The following is a 21,464-nucleotide window of genomic DNA, read 5'->3' as shown; positions in this document are numbered from 1 at the left end:
AGCACGAGCTCTCTCCCTTCTAATACAAAGACTTCCACTTCATACACTGATGAGAATTTCATTTGTCTATAACAGATGTGGTATTATACATTCATGGCCTGCTACTCTTTTAGTAAATAGATGCTGTTTAGATATGCACTTTAAAATATAGGCTTCTAAACACTTTTGTTTGTTCGTTTTTAATCTGCTTTTAATTTATTTATTTTTTACTGCATATTGCTTTGGGAGAAGGAAACCAATAAATCAATACTTTTAAATAAAGAAATAAAATAATACTATGTGCTCTGACTGCCCCACCATAGTCACTCCATAATAAAGTTGTGGTCGTTAGTTCACCATGTATAGCGTTTAAGAGAATCGACAGCATTGCTTCTAAATCCTTTTCTTTGGTTGCAGGTGAGAAATATGAGCTACATGCAGGTACTGAGTCCACTCCAAGTGTAGTGGTGCATGTCTGTGACAGTCACACAGTGGAAGAAGAGTTCCCAAGTAACTCACCTAAACCCAAAATGATTCAGACGCGACGTCCTGATCTGCCACCGTCTGTGTCCAACTGATTTTCTACAGCAAATGCATCATTTCTTTCCCCTACCTCTCTTGGTTTGTCTGTATTTTTGTTGGATCCATTTGTTTGTTTATGCATTTTTTAAAGGCCAGCCTTATGCATAATGAATAGGTTGTATAGCTTATTGGCTTATTTTTGCAATGAAAAGTAGCTAATGAAAAGGCTAGGGATATAGGGTTGTGTATGCATGTGTGTTCTGCTATCAGATCAAAATTGACTTATAGTGACCCTAATAGGACTTTAAAGATAAGTGAGGTATTTAAGGAGTGGATTTATCAGTTCCACACATACACCCAGTGAGTTTCCATAGCCAAGTGGGGATTTCAGTTCAAGTCTCCTGAGTCTTGCTCTGTGACTCTGTACACTGCATTACACTGGCCAAGCTTTTTGTACCCATTGCTATATCACACATCACACAAGAAACAAGTGCTATAGGTAAGAATGGCCGAGACAAGAACAGCTCATTAGGCAAAGTTTTGGTTGCAAGAAAGTTTCAAAACAAGCTGTAATAATGCTTTTAATTTGTAACTGAGCTCAGCAGAATGCTATCACAGCCATAGTCTTACTTTATGTGCAGGATCCCTTGGTCCAATTAGCCTCATTATCTGTGCAATGGCTTGGGACCATTTTGTTTCCTCAAACACTTATTTGAACTGCAGATATACAAAATTCCCAGAACCTTCCACAGAAATCTGAAATTACTGTTTAATTCTACCTAATCACTTAAGTTTTCCATTCTGGGTCTGAGACGGGTAAGGTCTCATACTTTCATATGGTTCCAGGTTCAACCAGTCCCTGGCATCTTGAGTGAAAAAGATCTTGGATAGCAGGGCTGGAAAAGGGCTTGGCTGTTGAGAGAGCTTCCTTGGAATGCCACTGCCATGCAGACTAGTGAGTTTCAGAAGAGTACATTATTTTATACTAAAAGTCCCAGAATCTCCTATAAAGGATAGCCATTGGCCGTGAGGATTGAATGATTCTGAGAGCTGTAGGCCAAAAAATAAAAAAAACCCACCCAGAATCCTGTTAGTGATTTATATGTGCATAAATTAAATTGCATAACTCTCTGTGCTGAACTACAATTGTCACTGATTACACTGGTAAAAGAACTAGTTTTTGAAATGTATTAACATTCAAATGAATTGCTGTTTAAAAAAGTCTCTCCATTATGCAAACTCAAGCCCAGATTACTTTGCTAGGGAGGCATGTTTTATCAGTGGAAGGCAACCCTCCTTCTGCTGGAGGGTTGTTTAAAATAGTATGAAATGTGATTTATTTTATTCGTTTTACATATGTTACATCCCTGTTGCTGCAAATTGGACCTTGCGTTACAGCGGGAGAGGCTGCAGGAAGGAAAGGGGGAGGGAAGGAGTGCTGGCAAAGATGTTTGTAAGAAGCTTGGCTGCTTCTGTCACTTTAAGTTTGATCAGCAGGCAGCCTCAATGGGAGTTTTCAGTGGGTTCCTCGGGCAGAAGGGGGGAGAAAGAGAAACTGAAGAAGCATAAACGGGTGAACTAGAGGGAGAAAAAGGCTGCGGGAAGAGTACATCCCAGCCAGACACACCCTGTTTATTATTTATTACCAACCCATCTCTCAGTTTTTGTTAATTATGCAGTTTAACTTTTCCACACATAAATAACAACTAAAACTCTGGCCTTTTTTTCTAAGTTTGAGATATATCCAATGTCCATTTGGAACAAAATATTTTCTAAGGAACATCAACAGTATATTTATTAGCATTGTCCTCTAGGCCCTATAGATATATTTCAGTTGCTGGAAATTTTAGACTGTGCTTTCTAAGAAGATCATCATCCTAATGTATTCTGCATCTCCTGGTTTTATTTCATTACAATGCAGAACAAAGTCATCCAACTTTTCTTTTCTTTTTTATGTTTTGCCTAGTTTTCAAGTAATAAAAGAGTATCCTTTGATCTTAAGCTTTGAGACAATATGTTGTAAAGTTATAGGAGAGGTAGCCATTTTAGTCTGTGTCAGCATATGAGGCAAAAATGAAATTAAATAAAACATAAAGAAGACAAAAACATTGTGGCAACGTAAAGACTAACTGATATATTTTAATGTGAGCTTTCATGGAAAATTGCATTCCTTCAAACTTGTCCACTAAAGCTCACATTAAAATACTGTATAGCAGTTAATCTTTAAGCTGCCACAACATTTCTTTTCTTTTCTTTTCTTTTCTTTTTGCTTCATATGTTGTAAAGTTGTAATCCTTACTTGTTGTTTTCTGAGTAATAAGGAACAGCAACATTAAAGGTAAAGGTTCCCCTGGACAATTTTTGTCCAGTCGTGTTCGACTCTAGGGGACGGTGCTCATCCCTGTTTCCAAGCCATAGAGCCAGCATTTGTCCGAAGACAATCTTCCGTGGTCACATGGCCAGTGCGACTTAGACATGGAACGCTGCTACCTTCCCACCGAAGTGGTCCTTATTTATCTACTTGCATTTTCATGCTTTCAAACCGCTCGTTTGGCGGGAGAACAGCAACATTACTTTTTAACAAAAATGTAACAAACCCCACCTTTTACATAAAAACATTATTATCATCATTTACTTTTAACTATGTAAAGTGGCCAGAGAGGTTTTCATTCTATTTTTTAGCTTGAAAACTGCTAATGCAAGAAGTATCAACTCCTATCTTTCTTCCATCTCTTTCTGGAGTACCTAGTATCTTGCTATTAGCCCCTAATTACCTGGCAACAGCTTCTTATGTTTCCTAAAAGCTAATCTGTTTTCACTTTGAATGGTATAGTAAAACAGACTGCAATTATGTCTTAAACTTTGACTGAAATCCAACAATAAGTTGCAACTACTGTAGAGAAAGCCCAATGAATCCATGGAACTTGTATAGATTTTTACTCAACAAATCTCCACTGATTTAATGGGCCTACTATATTTTCAACATACTGCTGAATTTAACCCAATATATATACTAAAACTGTAGCGAAACAACTCATGTATATCACTGACTTTACAACAGTATTGAAGTAAAGGGTAGCTGTCTGGTTCAAACAAAATAAAATCCAAATGCAAAAATAGGTAATAACTTTATAGACCACTAAAAACATCATCATACAATACACAAGCTTTCATGGATTAAAACATCACTTCATAAATTTGTACCAGTGTGAAGAACTTAAAAGTCCAAATGTTCATAACAAGATGAATTTCACCAGGCATGTCTCTCTTTTAGACATCAGTCAGGAGTCTGGTTGCTGTTTTATGGTTACAACTTACTTAGGCAACTGTAGATTGAGTGTAACAACCCAGTTCTCCAAACAAAGCAGCACAGGCCATATGCATACACACACCTCTCCATTTGGCCTTTGTTTGAAACAGATATATTTCTGTTTGGCTGGGTGTGTGTGACACCGAAAACCTGAGTACAGTGAACCCTCAACTTATGGAATTAATCCATACTGGAACGGTGGCCGCAGGTTGAAAAGTCCGTAGGTCGAGAGTCCATTTCCCATAGGAATGCATTGAAAACCATTTAATCTGCTCCAGGCAAAGAAAAAAAATCCTGGGCTTCCAAAGCTGCACCCGCTGCCCTCTGTCTCCTGTCCCTGGTGCCCTCTGCCTTCTGTCCCTTCATAAGTCGAGGGTCCACTGTATTCCATTTGAGAATTAGGGTGATAATTTAGTAAACTCACTCTTTCCTGGTTTTTCTAAAGGAAAGCTGATGGAGATATTTTAAGGCAATGATATTCTACTTATTTGTAAAAGCACTGATTTTACTGTGGAGAGATTATAGGAATACAATATTTTGGAAGCATATTGTAACAAGGTTTCAGCCCTACAGAATATACTATGAATGTATTAATTAGTTTTCAAGTTGGCTCACAAGAAACTGTTCAAATCCATATTAACTGTTAAAACCCAGTACAAGTAATACATCAATAATAGGGCAATTAAAAAATAAATAAAAGCAGAAGCACCAAAAGAACTAAACGATTATAAATAACAGAATGATTGAAAGCAGAGAATAATTTTTCCCTTCAATTTCAGGTAACTGGAGAGCTTAAAAATGTCAAAACATTTTGTTATGCTTTCCCTTCCTGCAGCCTAAAAACTTGGGGAAACAATTCACATATTTTTGAAGTAATTCCATGTGGTAGATTTAAAGAAATTAGTAGATGATAAACATCAATAAAAGATCCAGTGGTACCAAAATGCAGGCAGAACTTTGGCCTTAGGCTAAGTAAGAATGGGGTCCTTAAACGACAGTGGTGCCATTTTCCAATTACAAGGTGTGCTGAAGAGGGTTTCAGCCTCACGGTTAGAGGTGTGCTGCATAAAACTGAAACAACTTTCAGAAAAGGAGATGGGTAGGCTTTAGTGTTTCCTCTCTGTTCTTCATTTAAAAAAAAATAGTAGTCTCACTTCAAGATTGCTGTGTTGAACATAAGGTGGAAAATAATCTAAAGAAACCTAGATCGTATGTGTGTCAGTCAGTTGTCTGGGGGTACCTGAGAGCAGAATATGAGCTCAGTTGCCCCTTCTTCTCTAGCATCTGATAACAGAAATGGAAGGGAAATATAGTCCTTCTGACTAATATTTTAAAGCTGTTCAAGTTAGTGACCATTTCTAGATCTTGTGGCATTGAATTCCAGTTTTATCCATATGCTGGGTGAAATCATTACTTAAACCTTCCCTCTGAGCCTCGTGGCGCAGTGGTTAAACCGCTGTACTGCAGCTAAAACTGTGCTCACGACCTGGGGTTCAAATCTCAGGTAGCCGGCTCAAGGTTGACTCAGCCTTCTATCCTTCCGAGGTCGGTAAAATGAGTACCCAGCACGCTGGGGGGGCAATGTGTAGCCTGCATAATTAAATTGTAAACCGCCCAGAGAGTGCTTGAAGCGCTATGGGGCGGTATATAAGCAGCACGCTTTGCTTTAAACCTTCCCTCAATCACCTACACTTCAATTTCATTTGATGACCTGAGATTGTAAAACTACAGGGATGTCTTTGCATTTTATGTCAAATTTTATACAATTCTTATATATCCCTCCTTTTTTAACATGAAAAGGCCTGGAAAATTATAACCTTTTCTCGTAAGGGATTAGCCCAAAATCTTTTCTCTAGTCCCTTGATCATGCCGGTGGCCCTTTCCTGCCTCTCTTTCAGCTACAGTATATCTTTCCCCCCTAAGTTCAGTGACTAGAACTGTACACTGATGTGGTTGCTGTACAGATTTATATAAATACAATATAGTATTGGCAACTTTATTTTCAATTCCTTTTCAAATTATGTTCCAAACAGAATTTGATTTTTTTAACAGCAGCTGCACAGTAGGTTGACATTTTCATTGTGTTAAGTGGTTATTAGCTCAGATGGCATCACTGTGCGTGTGAAGCTGGGATTTTTGTCTCAATTTGCATCACTTTACACTTGATTACATCACATTTTGCTTGCTATTCTGACTGACACTCTACAACAGGACTCCTTTCTTCTCTGAAATTAAATCGCTAAAACCCTACCTGCTTATTATTTTTTCAATCACTCAAAAAGATCGTACATTTTTCTATCATGCAATTCATTTTATTACCAGCACCGCAGTGACTTGAACGCAGTCTTCCATCATCAAATCTGTTTGTTGTCATCGTAGCTGCCTCCAATATTTTCCATAATATACACTATCTTTCTGCCTTCAGTGCTGCCCAATATTGAAAGAGAAATTTTCATATGGGACAAAAAGCTTAAATACAGTAATGTTGCAGAAAGATGCATATGAGGGTCTTCTGGTGATCAGCACATGTAAACTGGTTTTAGATCAGGGATTTGCTGTTCTGTGTGTCTAAACCTGTCAAATGATAAAAACCAACCTGCTCAGGATTAGCCCAAAACATACTCCGACTTGAAGCAAAATACCACAAGTTCCCCTACCCACTGCCCAGGTCACAGTGCATACTGTGCAAGACAGATAGTCAATGTTACATCTTAGAATGAATATTCTTTAAATACATATTTGTTTGTGTAAACATTCTTTAGTGAGAAAATAATTTTCTGGTCTTTCATAGGCTGCTTCACTCTCCCTAATGACAGGGATGCCCTTGTGTGTGTGTGTTTAGTCGTTTAGTCGTGTACGACTCTTCGTGACCCCATGGACCAGAGCACGCCAGGCCCTCCTGTCTTCTACTGCCTCCCGGAGTTGTGTCAGGTTCATGTTGGTTGCTTTGCAGACACTGTCCAGCCATCTCATCCTCGGTCGTCCCCTTCTCCAAGGATGCCCTTGGACTTAAGATTTTTTTAAAAATGGAAAGGAAAGACATTAACTGTACTAGAAAACCACATAGTAAAAATCACCTCAAATATCCAGAGGATTGTTAAAAAGATCTTGTCCTTTTGTGCTATCCGTGACACTTATAGTGGTCTTTTTTCTGTAGAATGATTATCTAGTGATGACTTCTTTCAGATGTCTGTTAACTGACATGGATAGCCTACAACAGTAGTACTCTCTCACATGTTCATATATTCCAACTTGATGATAGCAAGGAACTCTTTTTCTGTAAAGGAAGTCAAGAAGACTGTTCAGAAGCCTTATCTAGTGCAAAATGCAAGAACACAACTGCTGCTGGCCCCAGTGCTCTGATATGTTTATTTTCTTCCTGTAGGATCACAGCTCTGAAATTACAGTTGTCCTTAATACTTTCAAAAACAATCCTTTATCCAAAACATCACCATAGCTGCTTACAGGGTCATGAGAACAAGTTTCATCTCATTATGTATTTTTTAACCTTTGACCTGAATATGTTGGGAATTAGTGACAACAGCACTAGCCAGCACAGTCAATGATGGATGATGAGAAATGAAACCCTATAGCAAACTCTGTAAGGCCACAGCTGCTCAGCCCTCCAATAAAGTAAGGCACTGTAGGGCAGGGCTGGGGAACTGGGCATCTTCCAAGGTTGTTGAATCTTCAGGTCCACCAAGTCAGCACAGCCTGTTGCGAGGTATAATGGAAGCCAGAAACTTCATCACCCTGTAACAGAGCATTTTAAGAACATGTGTTCAATTGAAACAGTACCATATCTCATTTGTCACAGCAGGAAAGTGTGAAATTGTACAACAGATTCCAACAAACTAAAGAGCCACAATGCCAAAACCTAGTTCAGCACCACCATAAGCAGGTGCAATTCCTACTTGGTTGGGAGAGAAAGGCAAGTGGCTGTGCTGTGCAGATTTGTGTTCGTTTGTGTTCGTGGACTTTGGTTCCCCGAATTCTGGGGATGGCGAGGATGGCCCTCTGTGGCAACTGAAGTCCAAATCGAAATCACAAACCTCAAGCTGGGATCTCTCCCAAGATAAAATGAGAACAGTAGAAGAGGTCCAACAGAGAAGTATCTTTTCCAGATACTGAGTGGCTCACAGGTGTAACCAACCAATCAAATCCAGAGTTTGGAAAGGTTGCTTTTCTGGGCTACAAATGCCAAAATTTTCCAGCTGGCACAGCCCAAAAAGCAACCGTTCTCGATAAATGCGTCCCACCATACAGGAGCAACCTGAAGCCGCAGAAGCGCACAGACGAAGTTAGAAGGGCCCGCTGATTGCCAAGAGAGAGACGTCTGTCTTATTTCGTTGAAAGCCACGTTGAAACCTCCTCAGGAGCACCAGGAGGAACCGCCCAGCGAAACCAATGGGCAATCAATCCCCCGTTTTAACTACTAGCCGTAACCGGGCGCCGAGGCAAGGGGAAGCAGGAAAGGCGAGACAGGCGTTCGGGCTCTTTGCAACGGGGCTTCCTTTCCTGATTTTTAATGCACTTCTTTTTAAGAAGCGGGCTTGCCATTCCACGTGTCGTCCATTCATTATCCCAACACGTCAAGTTAACGAGGCGGTGAATGACTCGGACTTTTCCCTACTAGGCTAAGATCTTCCGTAGGCTGTAATCCTAGCCACGGTCAACAACGTTCGTGAGTCGTTAAACAAAATGGGGCCATCTCCTCAAGAAAAAATTTATAGGGTCCTTCCCCAGCTGTTTCTCTAAGCTGCCCTAATTTCGGGACCATGTTTATGCCCAGCTTCGCTACAGAAACCCGGAAGCGACCCCTCGAGTCAAGAAGGCGGCGCCTCTCACTCGGCCATAATACTCGGGGCCGGGGCGCAGTTCCGAACGGCGCCTGCGCCGTCTGCCTCAGCTCGCAGGTGCTTTTTTTTTTTTGAGCGCGGAGAGCGAGGGGGCGTGGCTCAGCGGGAGGCGGAGCTTAGTCCTTCTTTAGCGCGTTAGACCCGGGCAAGGAAAGCAGCAGGAGGTAGGGGTTGTTTGCTCAGCTTTTCCAGCGTTTGCGGGGTGTTGCTGGCTGTTGCCTTCTGGTGGGGGATGATGACTTCGCTTTTACGGCAGGCGTGAGGCTGAACGGCCACCTCCTCTCTGAAACAAATAGAAAACGGAGCAAGGAGGGGGTTTGCGAGTCGTCGCAGCCGTTCGAGGGAAAGGAGAAGCGGGCTTCCGTCTCCCCCACCTGTCTGTATTGAGCTTAAGCAATTCCGTTTGCTTGTTGGAAAGTGTGTGTGTGTGTGTTTAAAAAATCCAAAATCTTTATTATAATGTTGCTTATTTCATAAATGGATTGTTGTGTTGTGTGGGGTTTATTGATTTTAGTTATCTGGACGTTTGGTTTTTGTATTATAAGGAAGATAGAGTATACATGTAGCCAGTTCTGTATTGGAAACTTTCTAGTTCCTGTTACATATATAATAGTTATTGTGGGCTTGTTACTGATTCTGTGACCCAGTCTTGTCGCGTAGTCGTAGTCGGTTGGTAATATGTAACAGTATGCTTGTTGCTAGCTGCTAAAGGAACAGTCTTAAGTTTTTATAATCAGTCTACTGGGATTTTTTAAAATCACCTTCTCCTCTAATGACTAGGGTAGTTTATTTTTTTAAGCTTTACAGTAAAATGGGAAGAGAGGTTGTATCCCTATGGGCTTTTTTTAAAATTTAATTGTTTTTTTTTCCTGGAAGATTTGGAGAAAAGTTTTGTGAAAGTCAAAGGCAAATGCTGTTGGGCTAGCCATTTAATTCAAAGGCCAGATTGTTATCTGGTGAATGAAACTGTTATTTGACAAATGGGCTGGACAGTGAAATAATAAAGACTGTGCAATAAAAAAAGTAGCAATAAAATTTGAAGGTTTAATATTGGCAGTAGCAAACAATCTCTTGATAAAAAAAAATTGTCCTTCCTCTCTCTGTGTACAAGAAACCACCACTGCAAAGTTTGAACTTTAGCATAAGGGTGCTTGGAGCTCTAAATGTACTGCCCAATCTCCCTAAGGAGTGCTTAGCACTCGGTCAGAGAGTTCGACAGGCCCCTTACCTACCACCTTTGCACTGGGGCAAGTCTTAAGATCTCAGCAGTGCGTAGTATAAGCCCCTTGAACAAGTCTGACCTTAAAAGAACACTTTACTTTTACCCAGTACTTTGGAAGTACAGACACATGGGCTTTGTGATTCCTCAGAACTCACAACAGCTCAGTTAGGTAGGACTCTGAAAGACAGCTAGTTTGTGGCCCTCTGCACCTCCTGGATTTAGCCAGACCCTGCTGTTCAAGAGCCCAGTCCTTTTGTACGAATTTTTATAATTGTTATTAGAAAAATAGAGTTTCATAGAATCAGTTTATATTGCTCAAGCTTTAGCATAAGGAACATATTCAAAGATCATTACAGTTAAATAAAATAACTAATCCCCATTAAAATAAAAACTACTAAGCTGAGCTAGGGTAGGCTAGCCCCACCTCCTTCTTCCTCTCCACTTACATTCTTTCTCCTTCAAGCCATCAAGTTCTTTTTCTCTCCCATCATCATGGAACAGAACTTCAAAACCTCTTCCACATAATCCATCAACCATTTTCTACATTCTCTAACTCCTCCTTTCTTCTTGACACTTCATAGCTGTTACCCAATTAGCCTCAAGGGGCTATAATATCTTCCTCCTCCCTCAATTCCCATGAAAATCCAGGTGTTTTATCTCTACTCCAATTAGCTTGGAATGTTGAGTCTTTCACCGACTCCTTGTCTGACTTTCAGCTTTATCTCAAACCACGCTGTACTGGTCTTCAGAAAAACACACTCATAGCACTTAAAAAAGGCATTCCAATGTCTCTCAAATCATATTGACACAGAACTTGTCTGACTCCATCTTACATTTCTCTGACTATATATCCCATACTGCTTCAACTCCATCACACTAAGGAACATAGTTTTTTAGAGCAGTGGTCCCCAACCTTGGGCCTCCAGATGTTCTTGGACTACAACTCCCAGAAGCCTTCACCACCTCTGATGGCCAGGATTTCTGGGAGTTGAAGTCCAAGAACATCTGGAGGCCCGAGGTTGGGGACCAGTGCTTTAGAGTCTGCCCAATGGGACTATGCTACAATGTTTTGTTGCATGTCCTATTTGCTTTCAGGGACTAAGAGTGTCCGTCAGTCTGGAAGCAAAACAGGGCAACTCGGAAACGAGGAAGTGATTTCTGCCTGCTTATGCCTAGAAAGTATAGATGATGCTTTAAAATCTGCTTTTAACTTTTAAAAAGTATGAAAAAAACCTCCGACTGCTTTTCCTTTTGCACAGAAGAAAGTGTCTCAGTACATGTGGACCACAGGTAGCATGCAGAAGTAGCATAGGTGGTACACATGGTTTTCACTGATGCTACTTCTGCATATCATCAGTTGGCACAGGTCCAACTATTAATTGAATTACTCATTTACTCCCAATGGCACTACTGCATTTTTTATGTTCTTGAAACTAACTGTAATTATAACTATAGGGGTAAAGCCTTTGCGAATACGTAAAGGCATTTCTTAAACATTCTGTCACAATGGCATGTCAGGTATTGTAGGAGCACACAGCACCAACAGATTTTTTTCAAAGATGTTTTTGAGTCTTGTTTAGTCTCTTCCTATGTTAATAACACTATTTCAGAGAGTCAGATGCCCTATCTTGGCAAGCCCTGACTTCATATACTTGTTAAAGGGCAAAGAAGAAAGGGCATTGCATCTGCTGTAAGACATGAGCCTGACACTTGAGTTAAAGATTTTGAAATGTAAAATATTTGACGGTAGAGCTCTTTTGTCAGGTGGGGCCTTCAGAGTGGACAACATTTGCTAAGAACAGGTTCTGCAAGTAGATCATCTACAGCAAGTGAAACAAGGGCTGTGCCCCGGTAAAGTCTTCTTTGGAACGGCTGCAGAAATTGTTTTTGCACATGTAAGGTTCTGCTTATTTACATCCCTGGAGTAGATAGGAAATATGCTGTATTAAAAAAACATTTTATGCACTGTTGCAGGACTGTCATGTTGACTTGCTTAGAGGGAGTCTTTAGCATAGAAGTCACAGATAACATCCTGAACTTCCAAACATATTGCTCCAAGAGTAGTTTATTTTATTACAATTATAACATGCTGAACTTTGTTCTGCTCAATACATATCAACCCCTCCATGCCCACCCCTGCCCTTAGGCCGAGGTTTCTTGTGTTGTGTGCTCCTTCTTCCTCTAAACAAGAGGAAAATCAGATGGTCAGTGTCCCTTGCTTTTCCCCCTGTAGTGTGGCTCACTTTATACATTTTACGTTCTGCTGATTTTGATTATCCTGGAGTAAAATGCCTGGAACTGTTGATTGCAGTGCACCTATTTTCAGGCTGTGATAGATTAAAACCTGTTGTAGTTGTAGAAGAGGCAGCCATGCTAGTCTGTGCAAGTATTATAGGTGAAAACAATAAAAATAAAAGAACAGATAAAGACAAAAATGTAGGAGCATCTTAAAGACTTACTATTTTTCATGTGAGCTTTTGTGGATAAAATCCACTTCCTCAGACAAAAGAGAGAAAGATGTCTGAGGAAGTGAATTTTATCCATGAAAGTTCATATTAAAATCTTGGTTGCCAAGAATAAGTAGGGGGAGGATTTCTATGACATGTCAATATTTGTCTTCAACCTGTGTTTGAGTTCATGGGTGAGTTTGAACATGTTTATAGGTACCGTATTTTTCGCTCCATAAGATGCACCTCTCCATAAGACGCACCAAATTTTTAGGAGAAGAAAACAGGGGAAAAAATCTGTTTTCTTCTCCTAAAAATTGGTGAGCCTTATGGAGAGGTCCGTCTTATGGAACACAACCTAGGACCATTTGGAGGCTCACCCAGCGCCCCCTGAATGCCAGAGGGGGCAAAATCACCACCTTCTGGGGCTCTTTTGAGGCTTGGAAAGCTTCAGAAGAGCCCCAGAAGGTGGCAATTTCACCCCCTCTAGCCTGGGGGGGGCAGGGTGAGCCTCCAAAGGGTCCTAGAGTGTGTTCCAGGACCCTTTAGAGACTTACCCTGCCCCCCCCGGGGTCAGAGGGGCCAAAATTGCCACCTTCTGGGGCTCTTTTAAGGCTGGGGAAGTTTCAGAAGAGCCCCAGAAAATGGCAATTTCGCCCCCTCTAGCCCGGCGGGGGGGGGGGGGCAGGGTGAGCCTCCAAAGGGTCCTAGAGTGTGTTCCAGGACCCTTGGAGACTCACCCTGCCCCCCCGGGGGTCAGAGGGGGAAAAAGCGCCACCTTCTGGGGCTCTTTTAAGGCTTAGGAAGCTTCAAAAGAGCCCCAGAAGGTGGCGATTTTGCCACCCCTGGACCGTGGGGGGTGGGGGAAGCATGGCAAGCATCCAGGGGAGCCTTCCAGACCCTTGCCACACTCCCCCCACCCCCATGGGGCCAGTGCGGGCAAAATAGCGACCTTCCAGGACCTTTTGAGAAGCTTTCAAGCCTCTCAAAAGGTCCTGGGTGCTGGCGATTTTGCCCCCCCCCGGACCTGGGGGGGGTAGGGGAAGCGTGGCAAGGGTCCAAGGGAGCCTTCCACACCCTTGCCACACTCCCCCACCCCCCCACGGGGCCAGCGCGGGCAAAATAGCGACCTTCCAGGACCTTTTGAGAGGCTTTCAAGCCTCTCAAAAGGTCCTGGAAGGTTGCTATTTCGCCCGCACTGGCCCCGTGGGGGGCTGGGGGAGCATTGCAAGGGTGCTGGAAGGCTCCCTCGGACCCTTGCGACGCTCCCCCCACGGGGCCAGTGGGGGCGAAGTCACCACCTTCGCACCATAAGACGCACAGACTTTCTACCCCCCCTTTGGAGAGAAAAAAAGTGTGTCTTATGGTGCAAAAAATACGGTAATCTGGTGAGAAAGGCCAGATTACTCACAAACATGTTTGAACTTGTTTATGGATTCAAATATAGGTTCCAGAGAAAATGTGAAATGTCATAGAAATTCTCCCTCTAATGACGTATGCATTTCCACAAATGGAGAATATGTGTACACCGTTAAGAGATCTGCAGAAGGGTCCAGTCAGGCTGTTTCAGCAAGCAGGGCACTCTGTGCCCTAGAAGGGGTATCCAAACAGTTCATAGCAGCACAGGGAAAATTGATTTCGCTAGCCTAAACATTCTAACCAACTTCTTAGTATGAGTATACTGGTGGTGATGGTTTAGAAACATTTTTATTCACTAATCTCAGCAACCTTTTTTGTTTTTTTAACATATAGATGCTAACCAAGTGACTGAAGCAATACTACCTGCAAGAATGAGTTTGAATGGAAGTTGGAGGTACTTGGCAATCTGTGTTCTCATTTTACCAGGGACTCTTTGTTTCTTACAAGACCAGCCAAAGGTATTGCTTGTATCTTTTGATGGATTTAGATGGGACTACATCTATAAATTCCCCACACCCAACTTTCAGTATATTATAAAAAACGGTATCCATGTTGAGCAAGTCACCAATGCATTTATCACTAAGACGTTTCCTAATCATTACACAATGGTAACAGGACTGTATGCAGAGAGCCATGGTGTGGTTGCTAATGAGATGTATGATCCAGTTTTGAATGACTCTTTCTCCATGAATCATATGACTATCTACAATTCAAAATTCTGGGAAGATGCTTATCCAATATGGATCACAAATCAAATGCAAGGTCATAGAAGTGGAGCTGCAATGTGGCCTGGAACAGATGTAAAAATACATGGTGTCTTTCCCACCCATTATATGCCTTACAACGAATCTGTTACTTTTCAAGAACGAGTTGCTAAGCTTATTGAGTGGTTTAGATCCAAGGAGCCCATAAATCTTGGACTACTTTATTGGGAACAGCCAGATGAGTTGGGACACATTCTGGGTCCAGACAATCCCCTCATGGAGAAAGTTATTCGTGATGTTGATGACAATCTGGGATATCTTGTGTCAGAATTGAAGAGAGAAAACTTGTGGGACACACTAAATGTCATCATCACAAGTGACCATGGAATGGCACAGAACTCAAGAGACAGAATCATAGAGCTTGATCTCTACGTGGATAGAGAACTGTACCGGATGATTGACCATTCACCTACGGTTGCCCTTTTGCCAGAAGAAGGTGGGAAATATTCTCTCTCAATTATGTTAAAAGAGTCAACGTGGTTTCAAATGTATTTAAAGTTTAAAATGTGAGCTTGCTTTGCTTTAGGTTGAAAGGGGATTTTTTAAAATACTACAGTTGGACCTAGTTTGGCTTATTATAGCCTTTAAAGCAGTGGATTAGAAAACCATTCTTAAAAACATTTTAGTCAACTAAGTGAATTTCATTGCACCTTTGGAAGCTAGGAAACTGCCTTATACTAAGTCAGATGTTTGTTCCATCTGACCCAGTGTTGTCTACCCCCCCATGCTAAAAGTTTCTGCATTAAATCTAAAAATGTGCATTCTTCTAGATACTATATACAATGTATATGGCTCATTATTTGATAAAAGAAAACTTAAATACATGTGTGACCTTAAATATTACAGTTGCACAAGTCTTCATCAGGTAACTTTTTCACCAGCATGATAAGGCTTTCAGCTCAGCATTTCCCCGGGAGGAGAAATCATCCAGGCCACTCTGCCAGTTAGTCTTTGCCACCAGGAACCAAAAATTCATGGTGAACCTATTTAAATGTGTATGCCTTTTGTTTAATAAGGTTTATTTAGTTAACATTTCTGAATTCTTAATGAAGTGTCATTGAAAAACTACCATTGTCGCTTACTTATACTGTATTTTATTTTTTTGAAGAGCATTTAATACTATTCTTCATTATAAAGGCCTGGAACAGTTTACAGTAAGACAAATACAAATAATTACAACTAAAAACAAAGCTTATAGAATTCTTTTCCAGCATCATGCTAAATGAAGTACGTATTATCTTGGAATATGAGGTACTATCCTTAAGTATTAAGAGTTTTCGGTAGCATTTCGCTTTATGGTATGGATTTCATTTCCTTTGCAGTGTAGCCCCACACTTGTATTTCAGTTTAGAGGTATACCCTACTGAGCTTGGTGGGACTGACTTTCAGACTTTCACCAACTATACATATGGAATTAGAGCCTGTGCTCGTGAAAGGCTGTACCATAGTATGGTGTTCTATAACACTGTGTATATATGTTTGTGCAGTGAATGCCATGTTGTTATAACAGTAGGCCACATTAAATCCCTTTGAAGTCCGTGGGGATTGAGCAACCGGTAAGTACAATGATGAAACAGATTGCCTATTGTTACTGGTACAGTACTTACAAATCTAATTACAAGCAGTGTGATCAATGTTCCTGAGTTGTCTCCTGACTGGGAGTCTGCACATATTGAAAATCCCATATCTGTGATGACTTTTGTCAAGTTTTGCTGAGGAATAAAAGCAAGTGTTGCTGCTTCTGAGGAGATTTATAGTTGAATTCTATAGTAGTGATCTTTATCTTGACTATGCTTCTTTATAAGCACTAGTTCTGTATACTTCAAATAGGTCAAATGTTTATGTGTTGAGCAACTTTTTTTTTAGATCAGGTAAGAAGTTACAAAAAAGGGGAAGCCTTTGCAGAACTCTTCATCAGACAAAGACACTACAAAATTTAGGATAAAGTGGAATAGGGAAATATTTTGAAAAAAAATTTGGAAAAATTCTGTTAAGTTTAATTATCAAATACCAGTTAATTGGTTTAGCTTTAACTCACACTATACTTGTGCATTCTTTTTGAAGGCAGGCTGCTAACAAAACAAGATAGAGGGCCTGTCTAATACTGAAATTTGGTGCCATCCAGATGCTGCTTAAAAGGTGCAATCTATTTTAAATCTTGGTACTCAAGGGGGAAGGCAGAACAAAGAACTATTTTGCATCTCAATAAATTGTCCCCGAAAGATTCCATGCCCTTAGCCCTGTGCCAGAAAGATATGGAGCAGCTCTTAAAGGGGAAGGATGGACTGGTCTAAATAAAAACATAAGCGGATGATATCTTTTTTTTTCCTGTTCCAAACAGTGCTTTCAGGGAACCATATACCTATAACCATAAGCCCTTGTGGACAGACTCATGTAAAAGTTTTGAACAATTTTTAATAATTGGTAAGCATGGATTTTTTTTTAGAATTCATGGACTATAGCTCCCAGACATTCTGCAGGAGTGTCCCCAGCAGACATCTGTGGGCTTCATCCAAAACAACCCAGTCCTCTCAGCTGTTCGTATTCATTTTCAGCTGAGAAATAATGGCTTCTCTAAGATATGATGAAGATACTCCACACAGAGTGCCTCTCAGGAAATGTCCAGACCTATAATGCCTTGGTTGTTCCCAAATTGCTTAGCCCTATTGAGTCACTTCTTTGGTCTTCATCATGTCTGAGAGAAGCCATTATTTGTCAGCTGAAAGATACCTGAATGGACTTTCCCCCACTAAATCTTTGAAGTCTGGCTGGGGAAATTCCTTTTGGAGTTTTGTTTACATCCTTGCATGCTGTCAGTAATTTTAGTTACTGGGAGGGCCATTTCTGGTTGGTGACAATTGTTTTGTTGTTGTTGAGCTGTTCAGTTGGTTGCTAGTATGTGTGTAATAAAGAAACCTGTATGAACAAGTCTATAACTTCAAGCAATTTTAAGTAAATTTTAAAAATTATTTTTCCTACAAATATCTCTGAGTAAGTTATTGGGACTTTAAGTGCCAATTATTGAGAAAGGAGTGAACTCTGGTAAACTTGTAGCTGTTCTTCCCTGTGGGTCTTTGTACTTCTGCTGGGTAGGAAAAGGGGAATTTTACCAGAAATGCAAAATTCTGCAACAATTCCTGCAGACTTCTGGGGGCTGTGGTCCATGAATTCTGGAAATCCTATGTCTAGTAATTGGAAATATTACTAACTCTGCCAAGCATTCTGTTGAACTTCTTTGGCTGAGGGGAAAGGTCTTGATAGCATAGGAACACATGTTCTGCTCAGTGAAAGCTCAATAGGATACTGGCTTATATATCTACAAAGCAACTTCATTTTTTGTATTTGTAGTATGTAAAAGAAGAAACTTGTCAAAATCCTAGTGATAAATCTTTCTTTTATTTCTCTGAAGGCAAGCTTGATGAGGTTTACAGTGCTTTAGTAAATGCCCATCCCCATATGAGTGTCTATAAGAAAGAAGATATTCCAAATAGACTGCATTACAAGCATAGCAGTAAAATTCAACCAATTTTAGCTGTTGCTGATGAAGGATGGGAGATCTTGCAGAACAAGTCTGATGGATTTGTATGTAAGTATATTCAGTCCGGCTTTGTTCAATATAACACTAAATGTGCTGTGAGAGTATGATCCAGTGACCTGACTGTGAGAGAACAGTAGAAATCACATCTTCCCAAGTCCAAAATTTTCTTCTGTGTGATAAGAAACCACAGGTGTCCCTGCCCCACCCTAGTACAAGGTCAGAAGAACCGGGGAGAAAAATAGGATAAAAATCAAATCGATCAACAAGTCAGGTTATTTTGGCCCTTACGGCAAAAACTCATACTGCCTTTTCCTGGCAGTAAATATGCAGCAGTAATACATTAAACAATTAACTATTTTGTCTTCTTTCATGATACCCGAGATCAGCTGAAGTGGCTGTTTCATTCTCCCTAAGGCAGTCTAATTTATCCCATTTATCTAATTTATCCTTTACTGTAAGGATTAAAAAGCTAAGAATTTTAAAGCTTGTTTTTCATTGAAGATTATACTAGAAATGATAATAAACTTCAGCGCCGTCCTGTTGATGTCATCACATATAATGTAAAGCAATTTTGTGCCCAAGGATATTTATACAGAGCTCTACTAACCCAGATAACAGAAGTTAGCTTCTGTGTTGGTTCAAAAACACAAACCTACTGAAGAGGTGATTTAGTTTGTATACTTTATTTTATTTAAATTCTGCCTTTCTCCCTGCTCATAATATGAATTCAAAATCAAAAGAGTTGAAAACGCAGTAAGACACAGTTAAGATAAACAAAATTGTCATGCTAGTTTGAACAGCGGTTTGATCTTACTGTACCACTAATAAAAAACAGAGTGTGTCTATAATCACTTGTTACTCAGAAATGAACTTACGAATTGTAAAAACTTTAGTTGTGGACAAGATTTGAATGGTAGCACCTGAATAGTCAGAAGTTGAAAATATTTTTAAATCTGATAGCCATGCTAATAATATCAAAATTAATACTTCATTGGATGAAGTCATAGCTGTGTAATCAAAATCAGGATAGAGATATCCTGGCACAATTTCCTTTAGATGAAGAATGTACTACACAACAAAAAACTTTCAAAGTTGGCTTTCACAATGTACATTTTTGGTGGTGTGTATCTCAGTTCTGCTACATGACATAAAGTAGACTTTAACATAGATTACTGTAACAACATTCATGAAATAATAAAACTCACAAAATGCAGAAATCTAGAGTGCTTCAGTCACTTAATGAGAAATGAAAAGTACAGATTGTACAGCTGATCATTCAGAGTAACAGAAGTGAAGAAAGAAGTGCAGTAGTGGATGAATAACCTTCGGCCAGTGTCTTGTTATAGCCTAGGCAACGTTTTTTGCTTCCCCAACACTGTTCTATATGGTCTCTGATTTGTTATCAAAGCCAGAGTAACAACTGGAGTTTGCACTTGTGCAAGGAAGCACTTCACGAATACAGGTGGTTGCCCAGGTAGATCAGGCAAGGGAGATTTTGGCTTAGAAACTGGTTTAGATTCAGCATATTTACTGTGTCTAATATTTATTGCTGGAGACCCCATATCCAAAGAGGCCATGACAATATTCAGCTTTTTTAAAGTAGGAGAGGAACAAGAAGAACAGTACATAGAAATATTTTCTTTTCCTGTAGTGAGGTTTGATCTAAGAATTCTTAGGAATGGGTTATCACTTTTGTAAAACCAGTTTGAATTGTTATTTCTGTAGATAAACAGTTGTTGGAATGGCACTGTGTTCAACTCGTAAACATATATCCCTTTTGTGCTATAGGGTTGTATAAAAAACCACCAGTCGGCTTCCCACCCCATAGGCAGGTCTGCATAATGTGCCAGTTCAATAGTTCTTAAATAATGCAATTAAAATAATAGAACTACTTTTGATATCTAAGCATAAGTAGCAATCTGCTTGTTAAAATTTCTGCACTTAATTGCAGAACTGTGCCTATTAATATTGTTATAATAACTGAAGCCCTACGCTTTCAGTCTGTATTAACCAACTTCTAGTAAAGTAGGGTAAAATATTGTAACAATAGAAGTGTTTTATTTATGAGTGCCTTAGATGGTAGTAAATGTGAATGTGTTTGTTCTTTTCAGGGGGTGACCATGGATATGACAACGTGCTACCAGAAATGCATCCTATCTTCTTAGCCCATGGACCTGCCTTTAGAAGAAACTTTAGCAAGCAAGCTATGAATTCTACAGATTTATATCCCCTGTTGTGCTATATGTTGGGGATTGATCCATTGCCCAACAATGGGTCACTTGAGAGTATGAAGGATGCACTTGTTAATCCAGTCCATGAAGCATCTCAGCCTAGATTCTTGCTAGACTATCAACAAGCATCATATGCCTATTTCATAGGAGTTATTCTTGGCAGCACACTCGTTTTAGTTTTTCTTCTGGCATTTGTAAGGCATTTAACTTACAGCCAGACACCTGCTGTATGGGGACGACAAACCGAAGTAACTCAGCCTTTACTTCAGCCTTAATGCTCTGTTTTGACTTTTTATAGGCTTCTAATCTTCATTTATCCTAAAGCACATCAGCAGATGCAGAAAAGCAAACACATGGTAGAATCTCAGCAGATCAGCTGATACTGACAGCAAACCTTTACGTTTGGTGTATGCTTTACCATTTTTTTAAAAGATAGAAAGTTGTACTTACTAATCTTATTCAAATTTGCATTTGTGGGTCACTGGAAATTTGGGGAGAAAATCTGGAGAAAAATTAGTAATCAAATCTACTGCATCTTGAAGATTCTCAGTTGTAGTCACCGTTACCGTGAACATTTCAAGATGGCTAAGGATGCCAAAAGTTGGTTAAACAAAAACGAGCTGGAAGTGGCTCTGCAATAATCTCTTCAAGCAAAGGGGATGGACATTAAAATGATTAAAATGACAGATATGGTCCCATGTAAGTAAATATGAAGTGATACATGTTAGGTCAAAGAATGTAATGTGTATAGTGATAGCAGCAACTGATAAGGAAGGGGATTTCTGGGCTGTTGCTTGATGTTGATCCAGTGTGGAACTATATGAAAAAGGCAAATTCAGCATTCAGAATGACTTGTAAAGGAATTAAAATAAAACCACAAAAATTCTTAACATGTTTACATAAATCTATGATACAGTCACACTTGAAATGCTGTACACACGTCAAAATGTATAGTGTATTGTTAGAAAAGGTGCAGGAAGAAAGCTAGTGTGGTGTACTGGAGAGGGTTGAACTACTCAGGAGACCCGGGTTCAAATCCCTACTTGCCCACAGAAGCTAACTGGAGAGTGGCCATGCATAACGCTGATCATGCTAGAAGCTGGAGTCATCTATGGAAACACAACAATGGGAGATAAAAGGAAGTCCTTTACATAGCATCTGCTTAATTACAGA

General features: G+C 40.1%; 2 protein-coding genes across 6 annotated transcripts in view; both read left to right on the top strand.

The window, feature by feature from the left end:
* The window catches only part of RCAN2 (regulator of calcineurin 2), a 37,014-nt gene extending 36,341 nt beyond the window's left edge, over nt 1–673 (top strand). The window contains exon 4 of the mRNA XM_020801481.3: nt 397–673. Within this exon, the coding sequence (XP_020657140.3) occupies nt 397–557 (161 nt within the window). The 3' untranslated portion in view covers nt 558–673. The remainder of the gene's footprint in view (nt 1–396) is intronic.
* An 8,058-nt stretch (nt 674–8,731) lies between these two features.
* ENPP5 (ectonucleotide pyrophosphatase/phosphodiesterase family member 5) lies at nt 8,732–21,181 on the top strand. 5 transcript variants are annotated; one of them, XM_073004460.2, is made up of 5 exons: nt 8,732–8,834; nt 11,657–11,787; nt 14,092–14,958; nt 17,932–18,108; nt 20,172–21,181. In XM_073004460.2, the coding sequence occupies exons 3-5, from the start codon at nt 14,130–14,132 to the stop codon at nt 20,564–20,566; spliced, it is 1,401 nt and encodes a 466-aa protein (XP_072860561.2). In that variant the 5' UTR covers nt 8,732–8,834; nt 11,657–11,787; nt 14,092–14,129; the 3' UTR covers nt 20,567–21,181. The 5 variants fall into 5 exon arrangements, with proteins under 5 accessions (XP_072860561.2, XP_020657161.3, XP_072860574.2 ...); XM_073004473.2 differs by having other exon boundaries at nt 8,827–9,046; nt 14,092–14,955; XM_020801503.3 differs by having other exon boundaries at nt 8,827–9,046.
* The last annotated feature ends 283 nt before the right edge of the window (nt 21,182–21,464 follow it).

This window comes from Pogona vitticeps, chromosome 1 (assembly GCF_051106095.1).
Source record: "Pogona vitticeps strain Pit_001003342236 chromosome 1, PviZW2.1, whole genome shotgun sequence".
NCBI lineage: Eukaryota > Metazoa > Chordata > Lepidosauria > Squamata > Agamidae > Pogona > Pogona vitticeps.
This window is presented reverse-complemented; position numbering and strand designations above follow the sequence as displayed.

What these genes read in the sequence shown, in the direction of transcription:
- ENPP5 (XM_020801502.3), top strand. Translation starts at nt 14,130, where the DNA reads ATGAGTTTGAATGGAAGTTGGAGGTACTTGGCAATCTGTGTTCTCATT. An exon ending in TGCCCTTTTGCCAGAAGAAG is followed by an intron (nt 14,959 to 17,931) that starts GTGGGAAATATT and finishes ATTTCTCTGAAG; the next exon opens with GCAAGCTTGATGAGGTTTAC. An exon ending in CAAGTCTGATGGATTTGTAT is followed by an intron (nt 18,109 to 20,171) that starts GTAAGTATATTC and finishes TGTTCTTTTCAG; the next exon opens with GGGGTGACCATGGATATGAC.